The sequence below is a fragment of the Paramisgurnus dabryanus genome, chromosome 7 (assembly GCF_030506205.2).
Source record: "Paramisgurnus dabryanus chromosome 7, PD_genome_1.1, whole genome shotgun sequence".
NCBI classification, from domain to species: Eukaryota; Metazoa; Chordata; class Actinopteri; order Cypriniformes; family Cobitidae; genus Paramisgurnus; species Paramisgurnus dabryanus.
This window is the reverse complement of record NC_133343.1, coordinates 32,724,676-32,743,413: the sequence shown is the minus strand read 5'-3', so window position 1 is coordinate 32,743,413 and position 18,738 is coordinate 32,724,676. Positions and strand designations below refer to the sequence as shown.

Genomic DNA, 18,738 nt, shown 5'->3' with positions numbered 1-18,738 from the left:
ACTGAAGTGTATTTTTGTAATTACTACACTTTTGTTCATGTGTACTACATTAGTATTTAGCGAATTGATAAACTCTTGAAAGTATTCTGCTACAATGAACCTTTTGTGTAACAATGTTTCTGTGACTTAAAGGAACCAAACCCTAACAAAGAGCCTTTATTACACATTGGACAGCAATTTTGAGTAATCACAATAGCATTTTTGACAGAACCGAGCTGTAAACATTAAAATGTTTCAAGGTTACTTAAAATTACACTAGTAAACATTTGAAGTGGATCAAAAAAAGTTCATTAAAGTTGTCCAAAGACTAGGATGGTATTGGGTGTTGGCCCTACTGAAAAATCCAGCTAAGACCAACATAAGCTGGTGAGTTGGTTTTAGCTGGTCTCCCAGCTGGTTTTGGGTACTTTTTAAGATGGTTTTAGCTGGTCAGGCTGGAAGACCAGCTGACCCACCAGATTGACCAGCTTTGCCAAGCAGGGAGGACCAGTCTACACCAGCTACTGCCACCTTATACCAGCTAAACCAGCTAATTTTACTGGATAAAAAAGTGTTTGGGGATGCCTTCAAATATGGCTGTTGGCAATGGAGGGGAGTTGAAAGATGGTTGAGATCTACTGCACTGAAAGGTAAGTATATTTTTCAGCTCCCACCCAGCAAAGTTTTTGCCCCTGTTGCACAACTGCGACGTTTTCCGTGGGCGTGGATCTCACATAACGGCACAGACCCACAGCTCGCGCTTACAGACACACAAATACCGCAAGAGGCAAAACCATCGTCGTGCCAAACGGAAAAGCGTCGAGGTGGGCGATTTCACTTCCAGCCCTTTCTTTATCGATCTGCAGTGATCGGATCCATCTGCAGCATTTCACATCAGTCCATACTCGCAAACAACACGGACTGCAACTTCAAGTCGTCACCAGATGTTTAATTTGGGTTGCAAATCGCCTAGGGCTTGGTAATCGCGACCTCACTTTGCCCAAATCTGCGTACGAAACGAAGCTCCGCAATGTCACGCGCCGACACAAATGACTCGGATTCGGAAAAGAAGAACGATTTAGCTCGGGACAGTCCATCCGAAGAAATGGAGGTCCCTAAAACTAAATTATTCCATGCCAAAGCTATCTTGTGGACTTTTGGGAAATGCATCACCGCCTTGTTGCCCGTCTACCTGGCTGGTTACTATCGGATGAGCACTAGTTTGGTGGCATTCGGGATGATTTACGCAGGATGGAAACACTCTCGAGAGGCAAAGGAGGCGAGACTGAGGTCTGCTATACAGTTAGTCAGCGATGAACAGGAATGTATGTCCACCAAATCATTCAGAAGTAGGAAAGATCTGCCTTCTTGGGTAAGAAAACGATGCGCATGCCACGAAAAGTGAATATTTTGTTTGTTAATAAAATTGCTTACTAACAGTATTGCAGAGTGTCCAGATAAACCCCTTCAAAATCCTACATATGTAATGTAAAACGTATTTAAATCTTAATAAACGAACGAGAGCTGGTTAAAATGCATCGTTCGTTGTAAGGATTCAACTGAACCGATTCGCGCCGCTGATGTAAATCATTCCACTGACAAGAATCATCATCGGAGTACTGTGAGGTGACACAGTTAAAAACACGAAATATATTGTGATGAACTCGAATAAATTGATATAAAAAGTTATTTTACTACATACATGACAGGTGAAATCACACGCGAGGGCGTTTGAGGACACTTAAGAATGACGCAAAAGATTTGGTGAGGTTTTTCGGAGCCTGGTCATTGAAACGAACCGTCCGAATCGATTCATTCGATTCAAACTTCTCAATGCTGTTTTGGAGAAGACTGTTGGTGACGCTGTATCACGTTGATTCATTGTGGAAACCGCATTCTTGGCAAAAATCCCCATCACAGTCGATGTTTCCATGAAAATGAGTTAATGCTATATTTGGTCATGACTTACTATGACCATCCTGTGGTGAAATAGTGTATGCATGTTTTAACAAAAACATATAATTTATAGTTTTATTGTAAAAAACAAAATAGAGGATAAACATTGAGGTGGTTTTCCTGGGTTGCCTGTTGTCTTCTTCATAACCACATCCTCTGGTAAAATTGTTTGGTGTTATAAAAACTGTTTTATGTCAAAACTCTTCTATAAAACATATAATATACAGCTTTAATAGATCACTTTGTGTTAAAGCATCCGCTAAATGCATACAAATGTAAAACATGTTAAACATTCCTTGTACTTGGAAGTCTGCATTAACCTTTTATTATCATTTCAGGTCAATTTCCCAGATGTGGAGAAGGTTGAATGGCTAAACAAGGTAAACCGGTCAAAACATTTTATTCACATTTGTTTTTTAAGTCAATCCCATAATCCCATGCATCACCCATCCATCCCCGACTCCACCCTTCCTTGTGTCACGACAGCTGCGATGCCCACATGCATAAAATAAAACTTTGTTTATAATTAATACACACAGCTGTTTATGCAAGTCATGCACTGTCAATATTGTCACAGTCAACATTTATTACATCCGATCCGTGAGCCTCTTTAAATTGAAAAGAGGGAAATAAATGACATTTTCATTGCAATTGTTTTTATGAGTAAAGCGTCGGTCTCCTCGTTGTTATGAAGCACACAGAATTGCACCAGTAATGCTTTAGTCCAGCCTTAGATGCACAAATATTTAGGCTTGACATTCCTTATCGATTCACAAGGGAGATATTCAACACTGGCAGTTATCCCAGCCGAAAAATTCAAGAGACTGTACGCTTGTTATACCCTGTGTGCATGACTCACAATGCTATTTCTGAAATGCATGGTTTTGTAGAGCAGTTGCAAGGCATAATAACATGAAAAATGCCTTGGCAACTGGCGCTTAAGCTTCTGTTATCAGCTTTTAACCACAGCAGGTCTCTATAGTGACATGACAAACACAAATGGTGCCGTGTAAACAGCTGCGAGCAAAGCAGAGAATAGACAGGGGTGTTGAATGGGGTCACGTATTTGTGTGTAGCACATAAACTATTTTACAGGTTGCTCACCTGTTTTTATAAGGGTGTCTGAATCGTGTCCAGTTACAACTATTGAAGTGTAACTCTTATTATAAAATGGTTAATCTGAAAGGATGAGTCAGGTATGTTTTAGGGTTTTAAGCATGCATTGTTTACAGAAAAAGAGAAAAGCAAATTAGCTTTTAGGGCTGCACGGTACTAACGAAAAGTGAGATGCTGTCAATGCTGTCATTTGCAAAATCTACTAAACTATATTAATTAATTAATAAATAAATATATAAATATATATATAAATACATATATATATATATATATATATATATATATATATATATATATATATATATATATATATATATATATATATACGAAAATTATGTAACCACCATTCACTTTAATTTTTTTTATAATTTCCCAAACACCAGAACATGCACATGCATGCAATCATACACACACACACCGAAAACTTTGACAATGCATAATTTAAAGTAATAAAAACCTTTTTTACCATTGTATTATTCATATTGTGGTATTTTACTTGTTTCATTATATTGTGCTGTAAGGCTGCATAACAATTAATCGCAACTACCGGTAATCGTTTGCAGAATAAAAGTCTTTATTTACTAGGGCTGGGTATCGATTTAGATTTCCAGATCGATTTAATTTCGATTCACAAGTTGTCAAATTGATTCGATTTCGATTTCCGATTCTGGTTCTCGGGGCAGTTTTTATACTCGATTCTCGATTCAACTCAATTAATATAGATTAAATACAAATACTATACTAATAAAAAGAACAGCGAACAGCAGGTTTCAAGTGGGTAATTAATTATTAAAATCGATGAAGCACCTGAAACCGCCATTTTAACCACTGAATTAATGAATGACAGGCTTGCCTCTCGCTCCTTGGTAACCTCGCGCAAAGCAAAAAATAGGGTGACATCTAGGGAAGAAGACTAGTAATTTGATTAACGTTAATCTTTCGTTCAATGTTTGCAGAAATAAATATGAAAGAAAAAATCGATTCTGCTCTTTGGGAATCGATTCTGAATCGACCACATTTTAAAAAACGATTAATCGGAAAATCTATTTTTTTTGCCCAGCCCTATTATTTACATCATATATGTGTGTGTACTGTATATAATAATTTTATAATATAATATATAATATATATATATATAAATACACACACATGCATGTATATATATATTTAAAAAATATTTAAATTTGTATATAAATTTTTATATTATTTATAATTTATATTATATATAAATACTTAATATATAAGTATATTTTTTCTTAAAAATTTACATTTATGTGAGTATTTATATATATATAGAATTATTATACACAATATACATACACATATATGATGTAAATAAAAACCTTTATTCTGCAAACGATAAGTTGCAATTAATTGTTATGCAGTCCTATCGTGCTGTCCTATTAGCTTTTATCTAAGGAGTTTTATTTTACATTTATTTGGACATACAAAACTAATAGTGGCTAGTCAAGATAACTCATTGAAAGGAATTAAATTTCAAATAAACATTTTGTTTACATTTTATATACCTTGTAATCCCATGCCTCGTGCACAACCCTACCTTTCCATATGGCACAACATCTTATTTAGGACATACGGTTTGAAAAATTATTGAAATTAGTAAATATTTTATTCACATTTGATGCCATGCATAAAATCCTAAGTTTAAGGAAAGATGTAATAAAATGAAAGTATGGCAGAATGAATAACAGGGTTGCAGATTTAGTAATAACGTTATTGCACAACCCTTTTCCTTCCTAAGATTATCCATCAGGCTTGGCCATTTATCGGACAGTATTTGGAGAAGTTGCTGACAGAAACCATAGCTCCATCCATTCGTGGATCCAGCAGCCATCTGCAGACCCTGAACTTTACCAAAGTAGATTTTGGTGACAAGGTAATAAATGCAAACTGTTATCCAATGTAACATACTTCCTTCTTTTTAACCACAGTTTTAATGTGGGCGTGGCTTCATTGCCACAGAAACTTTTTAGATGAATTGTTCTGTCTGATTATACATGCAACAAAACAATCATCTTAAAGGGATACTTCACCCAAAAATGAAAATGTATTTACTCAATCTCCAAACCTCTTTGTTATTCTGAACACAAATGAAGATATAAAAATGTCACCAACTTATCTGGGGCACCATTGACTTCCATAGTATTATTTTTTCCTATTATGGAAGTACACGGTGCCCAAGAGCTGCTTTGTTACAAATATTTTTCAGAGACATTCATTTGTGTGGAACAGCTTGATAAGTATTTTAATTTTGGGGTGAAATATCTCCTTAAGAAAAGGTCAACCCTAGACTAAAATTTTAGTTTAGTTTAACTCTTTCTCCACCAGCGTTTTTAAAATAAAGTTGCAGTGGCAGTATTTTTTATTATTTTCACAAAAGTTTAATACTTTCCAAAAATATATTTTGTTAAATATATACAGACCATCTGCTTAAATTTTTTTCATCCTATCTTCATTTGTTCACTTTTTTTCACTTCTCATACATGGGTAGGGTTCTTCAAAAATAAAAAATTTTGATCACATTTTTGTGAAGGACTTTTGTTAGAGATCAGATTGTATTTGGTGATTCAATCACCATGATTGTATAGAGTATTTACTGTTTTTGGACCTGTAGATGCTTTAGTGTTTTATAAGTTGGGTAAGAGCACCACCTAGTGGATAATAGCGGAAATATGAATTGCTGTAAAAACTTGACATTGGCAGGGAAGCATTTTTTCTTATTTGATGAGATAACACGTCAATGGCGGGGAAAGAGTTAAGTTTAAAATCATTTAAAACTTTCGTTGCTCATTAAAATGGTGCTTAATTTTTAAATATACACACACATACATGTATATATATAAGTTATGCATAATTATAGATGTATTACATCGATAAACTATTATTATAAGGCAACGGTATTGCAAGTTAATGAGTATTTTAATTTGATTAAATCTCCTCTCCATTTTCCAGCCTATGAAGGTGGTTGGAGTAAAGACCCATTCAGAAAATGAAAAAGGTCAAATCCTGCTTGACGTTTACATCAGGTAACACATTAATTCATTTACAGCGCCACACGACAGAGGCGCCACAAAAAGTAAATTGTCTGTTGTGAACTCAATAAGCTAAGTGTTCCCTGCATTGTGTCTGTATTTTACAAAGCGCTTTGATGTTTCTTTGCAGTTATGTGGGAAACGCTGAGATCAACGTTGAGATTAAGAGGTATTTCTGTAAAGCAGGTGTGAAGGGAATCCAAGTGAGTTTCAGAAGACTTATCTCTTATGTGTCAGGAAAACTGATACACAGCCCCAAATTTAATGTTTCCTTCTTTTACTTTGTCCTCCAGCTTCAAGGTATGATGCGTGTGATTTTGGAGCCTCTGATTGGTAACGTCCCTATCGTGGGCGCTGTGACCATGTTCTTCATTCAAAGACCTGTACGTTTCTACAAATATATTCTTAAAAAAACTCTTATTACACGGCTTGTTGGAATGCTTGATTCTGATTGGCCAGTCGCGACATTTGCAGGTGTGTTATTCCTAGATAAAAACTGCTCAAAAACTAATAACACACGGTAACACGGATGCTGCAAATCATTTTGACAGGTACAGTTTAATATTACATGTTACATATTTAAAAATGATTAAACCAAAGAGCGACATTTAAACATTTTGTCTTATCTTAAAGGTAGAGTAGAATATAAAACTGTATTTACCTAGGCATAGATGAATGATAAGGGTTCTGTACATGGTAATGACATAATGTTAGCCTCAAACACGATTGTTTTCTCCTCCTTTTGTAAACTTAGTTCATACAAAAGACCGCTGGAAAACAGGCCAATCTCAACATAACACCAACTGTGACGTTATGCCCCAACATTAAATAACACATTAAATTAAGTACAATGTTGCTACAATGATAAAAACAAAGTTGCGACTGCTGAGTTAATGCTAGTTATTGCTATATGGTATACCTTACAGTTACATTTTGCAGCTCCATACAAAAAAAACACACTTACACTCTAAAAAAACAAACGGTGCTATATAGCACCAAAACAATTGCTTTGGATCGTAACGATAGAAGAACCATTTTAGTGCCATATAGCACCGGTGAAGAACCAGTGAAGCACCAGTGAAGCACCAGTGAAGCACCAGTGTAGAACCATATAGGGGCCATATAGCACCACATATGGTTCTACATAGCACTATATGGTTCTACACTGGTGCTTCACTGGTGCTTCACTGGTTCTTCACCGGTGCTATATGGCACTAAAAATGGTTCTTCTATCGTTACGATCCAAAGCAACTGTTTTGGTGCTATATAGCACCGTTTGTTTTTTAGAGTGTACCACTCAGAAACGTCCATTAAAAATCTCAAAACAATTGATTATTCCTCAAATTCTGTATCTTCGTCTGATACAGACTCAAACATAAGATCTGTTTACACACACACAGAGCTACTGAAGGAGCTGCTCTGAGAAACAGCCAATCAGAGCAGAGCTCAACATTATTATTCATGACCCTTTCAAATAAGGTAATTATAGACCATTTTATTGTAAATGCAAATTCTAGAGTTGTAAATGGACCCGTAAAACCATCTATGGGTTATTTTTGCACTTCACTTCTATGTAGATATCAGAGAACAATTTACCAGATTATTTCAATGCATTCTTTGGCACCTTTAAAACAAAATAAATAAATGGGTTTTCCTCGCGGAAGGTCTGCATTCGTTCAATTTTAAAAATTGATAGTTAATGTTCCTTACGTTACTTATGAAGTAAATAGCCGTGTAATAAGCAGGATAATGTACAGGCAATAACAACCGGTTACCTTTACATTATCCCTTACTTATATACTAAAATTATTTAAATTATTTTTTAACATATTCTTCTCTTTCTTGTTTTATGTTAGAAACTGGACATTAATTGGACCGGTTTGACCAATTTATTGGATATTCCAGGGCTGAAGTAAGTTTAGATTAGAGATACATACATTAATAGTGTTTAATTCAGATTGTTATACTCAAAGTCTTTAAATTTTTTAACACTTTTTTTGTCTTTATCAGTGTGATGTCAGACACTATGATCATGGACGCAATTGCATCATTTTTGGTGTTGCCCAATCGCCTCACAGTTCCTTTAGTGCCAAACCTGCATGTTGCCCAACTGCGCTGCCCTCTGCCCAGGGTAACACGCACACACACACACACACACACACACACACACACACGAGGGTGCACACACATGCTCCAACCACAATAACAAATGACTGTTTCTCTATCTTTCTTTCTATCTATCCCTATAGGGAGTCGTCCGCATTCACCTTCTGGAAGCTGACGCCTTGGCCGCTAAGGATAATATGATGGCGGGCTTGTCTGACCCGTACGCCCTGCTCAGGGTGGGCCCGCAGACCTTTAAATCCCGACATCTGGACAACACACTCAATCCCAAATGGGAAGAAATATTTGAGGTGGGTAGAGCAGAATGGCACCGTGCTGTTACTGTGAGCAGTGCAATTCATTTAGTCTGGTAAAAGTCGAACCAGGCTCAAATGTATGTATGAAATATCGCACTATTATAAAATCACCCATTTTATATGTCCTCCGTGTCAATGCTTTGTGAAATGCATAACTGTTGTCATCATTACTGTCCGTGCTGTTATTATAGCGTGTGTGTTTGGTGTTGCATGCGTGTTTGTACGTCAGGTCATCGTTCATGAGGTTCCCGGTCAAGAGCTTGAGGTGGAGGTGTTTGACAAAGACGCCGATCATGATGATTTTCTGGGCAGGTACCATCATTAGTGTTTATCTTCTCTACTCATTGCATGTCTCATTTGTTCATTGGAATACACATCGTATCTTCTTAAAGGGATAGTTCACCCAAAAATGAAAATAATGTCATAACTCAACCGCATGTTGTTCTAAACTCGTAAGACCTCCGTTCATCTTCGGATCACAGTTTAAGATGTTTTAGATTTAGTTCGAGAGCTTGTTGACCCTTCATTAAAAAGCTATGTACGGGATACTGTCCATGTCCAGAAAGGTAATAAAAACATCATCAAAGTAGTCTATGTGACATCAGTGGGTCAGTTAAAATGTGTGGAAGCATCCAAAATACATTTTGGTATTTTTTCAGCATTCTCTTCTGCGTCTGTTGTGAAGCGCATGCGCGAGACTAACGTGGATGATGTATGACGCTGCTGACGTGTTATATGGTGCGCCCCAGCTGTTTTTTTTTTGGTTGTTTTTTGTGCACCCTGGCTTCGTTTACAGCCTGAGGGAGACCCAGGCTGTTAGTTACAAAAAAAAACACGTCATCCGCGTCACTGCAGTTACGTGACTTTAGTCTCGCGAATCCGCTTCACAACAGACACGGAAGAGAAAACAATGCTGAATAAAGTCATAATTTTTTTATTTTTGGACAATATTTTTTCTAACTGACCCACTGATGTCATATGGACTACTTTGATGATGTTTTATATTACCTTTCTGGACGTGGACAGTATATCGTTTATAGATTTTCAATGAAGGGTCAACAAGCTCTCGGACTAAATATAAAACACCTTAAGCTGTGTTCCGAAGATGAACGGAGGTCTTAGCACGGGTTCACATCAGCAGCGTTTGAGGTGTCAAATTCGCATCTACCGCGTCTAGTTTACCGCTTGAACATTTTAAGTTTACTCGCTTAATTCGCGCGTGAAATTGTGGTCATCGAGACATTCAGGCGGAAATTCGCGTCATGGGAGGGGCTTCTGCGACTCCGCTCACTTCCTGTAATCACGTCACTACTAGAGCAAGCTCCTGATTGGTTAACGCGGCGCGTTTTCCGCCAAAGTTAACATTTTCAACTCGCGCGTTTGCCGATGAGGTGGAATTACATCTAGTAATACTAATTTCGTGCCGCGAGACCTCCAGATGTGCTTCAACGCCTAACATTGAATTCAGTCGCGCTTGATGCCTCTACCGTGGCTGGTCTGAACGCAGCATTACGAGTTTGGAACAATATGAGGGTGAGTCTTTAATGATTTGTTTTTTTTTTTTTGGGTGGGCTATCCCTTTAAATCTTTATGAAAATCACTTATAATGTCATGTATGATGCTTTACAATAATTTTTCGCCCTCGCTCTGCTTCGAATGAGACACTGACAGTCACTTGTTTTAAAACAAATGTGCTTGACGTCAGAGGATTTAAATTCTGTTAAGTTACCATCTGGTTTTAAAGTGCAATGAAAATGCTAAAAGATAGAATATTCATGATTTGGCATTTTTGGGTTTGTGACAGACTGTCCTGTTAACATCAGTGTGATACCAAAACTGTAAACTTCAGCTTTACCACTTGCTAATCTTTCTTTTCTCTATTTCTTTCTTTCTGTATCTGTTGTGTTTAGGATTAAACTAGACTTGGGAATTGTGAGGAAATCTCAAATTGTTGATGAGGTGAGAGTCTTTATTATTTAAGAAGAGTCAAACTCATTGTTCGCAAGGACTCTAATGGCTTTATACCATACATCTCATTGCATTAAAGTGTCTGCTTGTGTCTCCACATTAGTGGTTCAACTTGAAGGACACTCAGACTGGACGGGTTCACCTTAAACTGGAGTGGCTGACACTGGAACCCACCACAGAAAGACTTGAACAGGTCACAGATGCACACAACAGCAACAAAAAACATTTACAAACTTCAGAATGTGATTCAGTTGTGCAAAAGTCTTGGGGCACCACCAGCTTTGTTGTTTTAGTTAGGGAACTTAATAGCCCAGAAAAATCTGTCAATCATTTTTAAATGTGTCCAAACAGTGGGACCACTGTGCATACAGTACTCGCACACACAAAAGAAGTTAAACCAGGTACTTTGCTGCAATTGGGTCTGCCAGGTTTTTACACATGCAAACAGTATCCACACCCAATCCCAGTACACAGACATGGGGATAAAAGTAAATGAATAAACATTATATTCAAATGTAAGTAAACGTCAACTGTGAGCTTGCACACAAAGTGCACACTTACTAGTGCCAAACAGTGTGGGCAAACAGCACTTAACCCTTAACCACAAGCACGTACGCACCTCATCTCTCTCTTTTTTTTCTTTCTCACTTTCAGGTTTTAAAAAGAAATGAAAGTGTGGTGAGTAAAACAGCAAAGCCACCTTCAACAGCCATCTTGGCGGTGTATCTGGACAAAGCTGAGGCACTTCCTGTGAGTAATACTCTCACATCCTCTTCCTGTTGCTCTCTTTGTTCTCTATTACATACTTGGCTAAAGTTTAAGGGCATAATATCAATAACAGTCCACGCATTTTATTAATTAAATATACTGAAACCTTCCTTTGGGTACACCTGGGAACCCTTCAGTTAGAAAAACAACTGACTAATAAAAGAATAAAATGAAGTGAAGTATAGAAAATGTTGTTACCTAGTATGAGACGTATTGTTAGCTATGATAGTGCGTGCTTTTGGTTACCCACAACCTGTAGTTTTCCTTTGATGTTAGTTTGGCAGCAGACTGGCTGACGCCCCTCTCTGCACCAGGGTAAAAGCAGGACAGTCTACAGAAACAATTAAATGTAACATTAGCTTGTCCTCCACTTATTCAGCTCATGTTATATAATTCAGATTGAAAACTCGTACCATTTCCCTCTGGCATCCACAAGATTTGACTATAAGTGCAAATATGGGAATCCACCTGGAGACACACGCTGATATGTAAAGCTCTTGAAACAAGTACACACTTGCCCTAGCGATCCTCATCAAGGGCAGTAAACAACATATAGGTTGCCTAAAAAGTTGCCTTGGAATTACTGTCTGCAAAGTGCAGGATTGTTATAAATCTTGTGCAAATCTTGTGTTTTCAGATGAAGAAAGGCAATAAGGATCCCAATCCCATTGTGCAAATATCAGTGCAAGATGTTACACGTGATAGTCGGGTAAGACGCACACATTTTCCATTCAAGCCAACAATACCAGACGCCCCATCCCAGACATTTCCAGTTGAAGCATAGATTAGAGAGCTTAAATGGTGAAGTATGTCTGAACATACAAGTAATTTGTTTTTACAGTGCACTTTTACACTTACAGACACTACACAACAATACTGTAAAGCCGCCTTTCCACTGTACTCGACAAATGACGGCTGATAAACCAGAAGTCATTCATTCACTATGTAGAGTTGCAAAGGGGCTGCGTGAGGTGACGACCATCTGTGGGTGCATAATTTTTGGATCTGTTTTGAGCGTTGGATTCGATAAAAAACGTGTGCGACTTCACCTCATGCAATACACGTTATTACTTTTAATCTTGTTTCAATATGAAGAGTTTTGTTGCAAAAGTGTTTTTAATTTTTCAGAAATCTCGTTTTTTGGTTGTGCATTAGCATAAAATGCATGGGTTAGGGTTAGCTTAATTCAAATAGCTTTATTTAAAGGAATAGTCTACTCATTTTCAATATTAAACTATGTTATTACCTTAACTAAGAATTGTTGATACATCCCTCTATCATCTGTGTGCGTGCACGTAAGAGCTGGAGCACGCTACGACACTTCGATAGCATTTAGCTTAGCCCCATTCATTCAATGGTACCAATCAGAGATAAAGTTAGAAGTGACCAAACACATCAACGTTTTTCCTATTTAAGACGAGTAGTTATACGAGCAAGTTTGGTGGTACAAAATAAAACGTAGCGCTTTTCTAAGCGGATTTAAAAGAGGAACTATATTTTATGGCGTAATAGCACTTTTGGGAGTACTTCGACTTGCCTGAAAAGTCCGCTCCCCTTCTCCCTCTCATAATGGGAGAGGGAGGGTGTTACTGCGCCGAGTCGAAGTACTCCCAAAAGTGCTATTACGCCATAAAATATAGTTCCTCTTTTAAATTGGTCACTTCTAACTTTATCTCTGATTGGTACCATTGAATGAATGGGGCTAAGCTAAATGCTATCGAAGTGTCGCAGCGCGCTCCAGCGCTTACGTGCACGCACACAGATGATAGAGGTATGTATCAACTCTTCTTAGTTAAGGTAATAACATATTTTAATACTGAAAATGAGTAGACTATTCCTTTAACACAGTTTAGAGTTTGATGTAAATAAGCTACATTTTTTGTGCAAGGGTTAGATTTATGGTTGAAGAAAAGAAAATGTTGTTACCTAGATATCAATTCAACTGCAGTTGGTTTGTTTTGATTTAAACCTTCATAACTTAAAAAATACAGCTAAGTAGCAGCATAAAACAAAATAATAAACATAATAATAAACATGTTTTGACAAAAATGTTAAAACGGATTTATCTCGTTTTGCAATGAAACTCTTCATATGTTCTCTCACAAAATATTGGCGTTTATGGCATATATGTGTAGATGTTTATTGTTTCATTCATTTATTTATTCCACTATAGTGAATATTCGTAGATTGAAGGCTCTTGCGCTGGAATGAGTTTCTCTCTCATGTTGGCATGGATTTAAACTGATTAAACTTAAATGTCATGACGACTGCCACTAGGGGGCGAACTCCGACAGTCGTGTCCAAATGTCATGTACAGTGGAGAAGTGGCTTTACCAACATGATAACAATAACACAAAAATGATTCACACATAAAAAAGAAAATGCACATAAACACAATATAGTAGTTCAAATAAGAACACACTACAGTGTAAAATACAAAACGAAAATGATAAATCTAAATGGCATAACACAAGTATTGTGCAAAACTTAAAGAGACACTCCACTTTAAAAAAAAAAAAAAGCTAATTTCCAGCTTTTCCCCTAGAGTTAAACACTTGATTTTTACCATTTTGGGATCCATTCAGCCGATTTCTGGGTCTGGCGGTACCACTTTTAGCATAGCTTAGCATAATCCATTGAAGAGTCAAGTTTTAAATAGGAAAAATATTGAAACTCTTTGGTTATTTTTTAGCGTGATGCTAATGGTCTAATCAGATTCAATGGATTATGCTAAGCTATGCTAAAAGTGATACCGCCAGAGCCAGAGATCAGCTGAACGGATTCCAAAACAGTAAAAATCTAATATTTAACTCTAGGGGAGCTGGAAAATGAGCATATTTTCTAAAAAGTGTAGTGTCCCTTTAATACAAAATGATCATACAGAACATACAGGTAAGATAAAGTGATTGTGCAGTGCAGCACTTAATTTTCTCTCCTCCATCTTTAGATCTGCTGGAACACTGTGAACCCTCAATGGGAAGACGCTTTCACTTTCTTCGTCCGAGATCCAAGCAAACAGGACATTAACATTCAGGTACACTTGCATTATCTAATGGAAAATCTGATTTACATTTGCATTAAAGCAATTGTTACGATAGGTCCTGGTAAACATCATAACAAGCCATCAACTCTCTCTCTCTTTCTTTCAGGTGAAGGATAACGATCGTGTCCAGGCTTTGGGAAATCTGTCGATTCCTGTTTCTCGTCTTCTCACTTGTCCTGACCTGACTCAAGATGAGTGGTTTAATTTGGAGAAGGCCGGTCCAGGAAGCCGAATCCACGTCAAAACAGTGCTCAGGGTAAATGCATCTGATGTTTATTACATTAGTGGATTATACACAGTGACACACAAGATGCTCTTTAACCCCCTTATATCATGTTGTGGTAATACGAATAATCAGGTTTTACTCAACCTCCCGTTATCAGCTCAATGTCACTTTATTTTTGGGAAATGTTTGTTACTTTAGATAAGAAATGTCGATCTTTGATGGTATGCATTGATGTCATCTCTCACAGGTGCTCTGGTTGGATGAAGATGCTGTTAATCTCTCTCATCTCTCCAGTGACCCGCTATCAAAGGGTTTTGGATCACGCCCAGAGATGACCACACCCCATTCCAGCTTCGCCACTGAGGTAAGCAGATCTGATCTAATGCCCTGCGAAAGAGACATTGACTCTTAATGATATTAAAGCCGGCATTTTAATTTAGTGGAACAGTAAATCTTACTGTGTCATCTTCTTTGAGTCAGCAGGAAACGGCTCATTTTTGCATTGATGGCCAATTGGCCTTTTGGAAAGCAGTATGTTTGTGCCAATATTGTATTTAATTAACAATAGCACAACATTTGCAATCGCCTTGGTCCTAAAACAAAATCAGTCGTAGCCATAACTCATACCAGAGTGCCTCTAAAATCAGATATTAATTAAATTGGTTGGTTTTAGCCTCTGGAAAATCCTTGAAATCTGACTGGTGAATAGCAGTGTTGTTCAAGCCAATATGTTGATTTTAAGTTACTCTAAAGATAAACATGTTTCCATTTTCTTATTTCTCTAGGGGCTATTGCGTATTCACCTTGTGAAGGGTGAAAATTTGGTTCCCAAGGACAACAAGATGGGTGGAATGGTGAAGGGTAAGAGCGACCCCTACGTCAAGATTCAGATTGGAGGTGAAACCTTTAAAAGTCAAGTCATCAAAGAAAATCTCAACCCTACCTGGAATGAGATGTATGAGGTAGGGAACCATACTTATCATCTTATTTACACAGTATGGAGTTTGTATACTGCACATCATTTTCGATATTATACTTTCATGTATGACACCTAGATTGCCTCGTACATTTTCCAAAATATGCAATTGATCACATTGACTTTAAAGTTTTTATTGTTATGCTGCGTACACACCAGAAGCGAATTTAACTAATTGCGCAAGTAGATTACGTACAAAGTCATTGCAGGGCGATTAGAATGATGCAATTGGGCGGCACGATTGCCATGAACATGCGCTATTCGCCTCAAGCGCGTTTTCCGCACAAGTTTAAAATATTCAAAAATATTGAAAATTCGTATTTAATTTTCTATGTATTTCTTTTTATAGCACATATAGTGGAAAATTCGTATGACACGAAGTTAAACCCCGCAAGTATTCTAGAGGGAGGAACTCGATGTTTCACGTTCGGTGTACACATAGCATTATGGGGTATACACACCAAACACGAATTTAACGATTTTCGTGAGTAGATATACAAAGTCATACAAAGTCAATGCAAAGACACGAATAGAGACAAACTCACATAGGGTGATACGAATGACGCAAATTAGGCGACGTGAATGACGCGAATTAAGCGACGCGAATTAGGCGACGCGAATGATGCGAATTAGGCAACGCGAATTAGGCGACGCGAATTAGGCGACGCGAATTAGGCGACGCGAATTAGGCGACGCGAATTAGGCGACGCGAATGATGCGAATTAGGTGACCTGAATGACGCGAATTAGGCGACACGAATGATGCGAATTAGGCGACATGAATGACGCGAATTAAGCGACGCGAATTAGGCGACGCGAATTAGGCGACGCAAATGATGCGAATTAGGCGACCTGAATGACGGAAATTAGGCGACGGGATTTAGGCGACGGGATTTAGGCGACGCGAATTAGGCGACGCAAATGATGTGAATTAGGCGAAGCAAATGACGCGGCTTAGGCGAAGCGAATGACGCGAATTAGGCGAAGCGAATGACGCGGATTAGGCGAAGCGATTGACGCGGATTAGATGATGCGAATGACGGTAATTAGGCGATGCGGAAGACGCGAATTAGGCGACGCAGATGACGCGAATTAGGCGACATGGATGATGTGAATTAGGCGATGCAAATTAGGCGATGCAAATTAGGCGACGCGATTCAACTCAAGCAGAAAATTCACATGACACAAAGTTATAGAGTATTTTAGAGCAAGGAACGCGATGCTTTGCAATTCGGTGTGCACGTAGCATTATGTAAAAAATATTCAATTCAAGCGGAAAATTCACAGGACAGTAAGTTAAATCCCGCAAGTAATCTAGAGTGAGGAAAGCAATGCTACCCAACAACGCGAATTCAATGATTTGCGCAAGTAGATTACATACAAAGTCAATACAAAGACGCAAATAGACGCAAACTCGCACAGGGCAATGTGAATGATGCGTATTGGGTGGCATGATTGCCACGCACATGCGCAATTTGCCTCAAACGCGTTTTCCGCACAAGTTAAAAATATTCAATCCAAGTGGAAAATTTACATCACATGAAGTTATATCCCGTAAGTAATTTAGAGAGAGAGAAACACGATGCTTCTGGTGTACACGTAGCATTAGAGAGCACTACTATGTATTTATAAACCCTTAACATGAAACCCTTTTATTTTCTTTTAAAGGTGGTGTTAACAGAGCTTCCTGGACAAGAGTTGTCATTAGAGGTTTTTGATAAGGACATGGACATGAAAGACGATTTTATGGGCAGGTATAAAAGCTGCTGTCAGTAAATCCTGTAAGAGCCTCTCAGCGCTGATCTGCATTATTTAGATGTATTGCTTTTCTTTTAGACTGAAGATCAATCTGAACGATATCATCAGCTCTCAGTATATTAATGAGGTGAGTATATGCATCTTCAAATGTATAAACATTGCAAGTTGCATCACATTAAAAGTGTAAAAGTACAAGAACGCATGTTCTTACGGCATTTATATATGAATTGTGTGATGTGATCATATCCTTTCATAGCTCTGTTTCTCTTGCAGTTGTTTTCTCTGAATGACGTCAAGCATGGCCGTGTTCATCTGGCTCTTGAATGGCTGCCTACAGTAACAGACCCGGAGAAACTACAGCAGGTGTGCAGAAACATCTCTAATATGTGTTAAAATGATTTAAAGAAGGTAAATGGTTAACTGTGTGATTCGTTTCGCAGGTGTTGCTGTACCAGTCGAAGAGCACGTTTGCAAATAAAGCCGTGCCAAACGCCGCCCTTCTGTTTGTGTATTTGGAGCGCGCCCACGACCTTCCTGTAAGTTTGACGAATCAGATCTCTTCAATTTCTCAATTGTGCTTCCTATACAGCAGTGAAATGAAATGAAATAGTCTCACTTGTCAACTTTCAAGATGAAGATATCTCAATGTCCCAAACTGTGCTCAGCTATTCACAGTAATTGTATATTTTTATACTCATATCAATTTGTTTATATTTTTATTTGATGTTTTTATAAAATTCTATCAGAAATATCTGAGCTTAAGTGAAACATAAGTATGTGTCCTCCTGAGATATGTGGGATTGCATTAAATGACTTGAAGGGCAAATACATTTTTACAAGATGTAATATAAGTCTCAGGTGTGCTAACAAACACATTTTAAAAAGCTTTTGTGTAAAATTAACCAGTCAGTCAGTGGCTGTGGGCGGAGCTTTATCAGTGTGAGGTCACATTAACAAGAGAATCAAAACAGCATTTCTAATAAGACTTGGCTAGTTAATTGTGTGTAAGACATGTTCAGTTTAACATAATGTACTAACAGCTCAGTTAAATAAGTTTTTTCTGTGTGTAATTTAGTTAAAGAAGAGCGGAAAGGAACCTAAGGTTGGAGCCGAGTTGATCTTAGGAGGAAAATCTCGCAGAACCACGGTAAGAAACCATTTTACACAGATGAAGTAAAATATCAGATTATTGGCAACTGTCTATCTATATTTATTTTTTCTCTTCTCTTTCTCTAACGTTCATGTGATACAGGTGAGCGATCGTACCAGCTCTCCCCAGTGGGATGAGGCATTTTTCTTTTTAGTTCGAAACCCGTTAAAAGAAGACCTTGTTATAAAGGTGAGGAATCACAGATAATGACATTATATTTATTTTATATACCTACAGTGGTTTTATTATTATTATTATTTCCAGTAACTAAATGATTTACTTGCAATGTATTACAGCATAATACAATTTCCTGGATCACGTTATGT

General features: G+C 37.7%; 1 protein-coding gene across 1 annotated transcript in view; it reads left to right on the top strand.

The window, feature by feature from the left end:
* Nucleotides 1-711: 711 nt before the first annotated feature.
* The window catches only part of esyt1b (extended synaptotagmin-like protein 1b), a 40,511-nt gene continuing 22,484 nt past the window's right edge, over nucleotides 712-18,738 (top strand). The window contains exons 1-24 of the mRNA XM_065279579.2: nucleotides 712-1,351; nucleotides 2,274-2,315; nucleotides 4,814-4,948; nucleotides 6,025-6,098; nucleotides 6,235-6,307; nucleotides 6,398-6,487; nucleotides 7,961-8,016; nucleotides 8,115-8,235; nucleotides 8,354-8,518; nucleotides 8,754-8,836; nucleotides 10,435-10,483; nucleotides 10,596-10,685; nucleotides 11,147-11,242; nucleotides 11,898-11,969; nucleotides 14,208-14,294; nucleotides 14,410-14,559; nucleotides 14,777-14,893; nucleotides 15,315-15,491; nucleotides 17,173-17,258; nucleotides 17,341-17,389; nucleotides 17,536-17,625; nucleotides 17,703-17,798; nucleotides 18,338-18,409; nucleotides 18,515-18,601. Coding sequence (XP_065135651.2) covers nucleotides 1,010-1,351; nucleotides 2,274-2,315; nucleotides 4,814-4,948; nucleotides 6,025-6,098; nucleotides 6,235-6,307; nucleotides 6,398-6,487; nucleotides 7,961-8,016; nucleotides 8,115-8,235; nucleotides 8,354-8,518; nucleotides 8,754-8,836; nucleotides 10,435-10,483; nucleotides 10,596-10,685; nucleotides 11,147-11,242; nucleotides 11,898-11,969; nucleotides 14,208-14,294; nucleotides 14,410-14,559; nucleotides 14,777-14,893; nucleotides 15,315-15,491; nucleotides 17,173-17,258; nucleotides 17,341-17,389; nucleotides 17,536-17,625; nucleotides 17,703-17,798; nucleotides 18,338-18,409; nucleotides 18,515-18,601 — 2,499 coding nt within the window. The 5' untranslated portion in view covers nucleotides 712-1,009. The remainder of the gene's footprint in view (nucleotides 1,352-2,273; nucleotides 2,316-4,813; nucleotides 4,949-6,024; nucleotides 6,099-6,234; nucleotides 6,308-6,397; nucleotides 6,488-7,960; nucleotides 8,017-8,114; nucleotides 8,236-8,353; nucleotides 8,519-8,753; nucleotides 8,837-10,434; nucleotides 10,484-10,595; nucleotides 10,686-11,146; nucleotides 11,243-11,897; nucleotides 11,970-14,207; nucleotides 14,295-14,409; nucleotides 14,560-14,776; nucleotides 14,894-15,314; nucleotides 15,492-17,172; nucleotides 17,259-17,340; nucleotides 17,390-17,535; nucleotides 17,626-17,702; nucleotides 17,799-18,337; nucleotides 18,410-18,514; nucleotides 18,602-18,738) is intronic.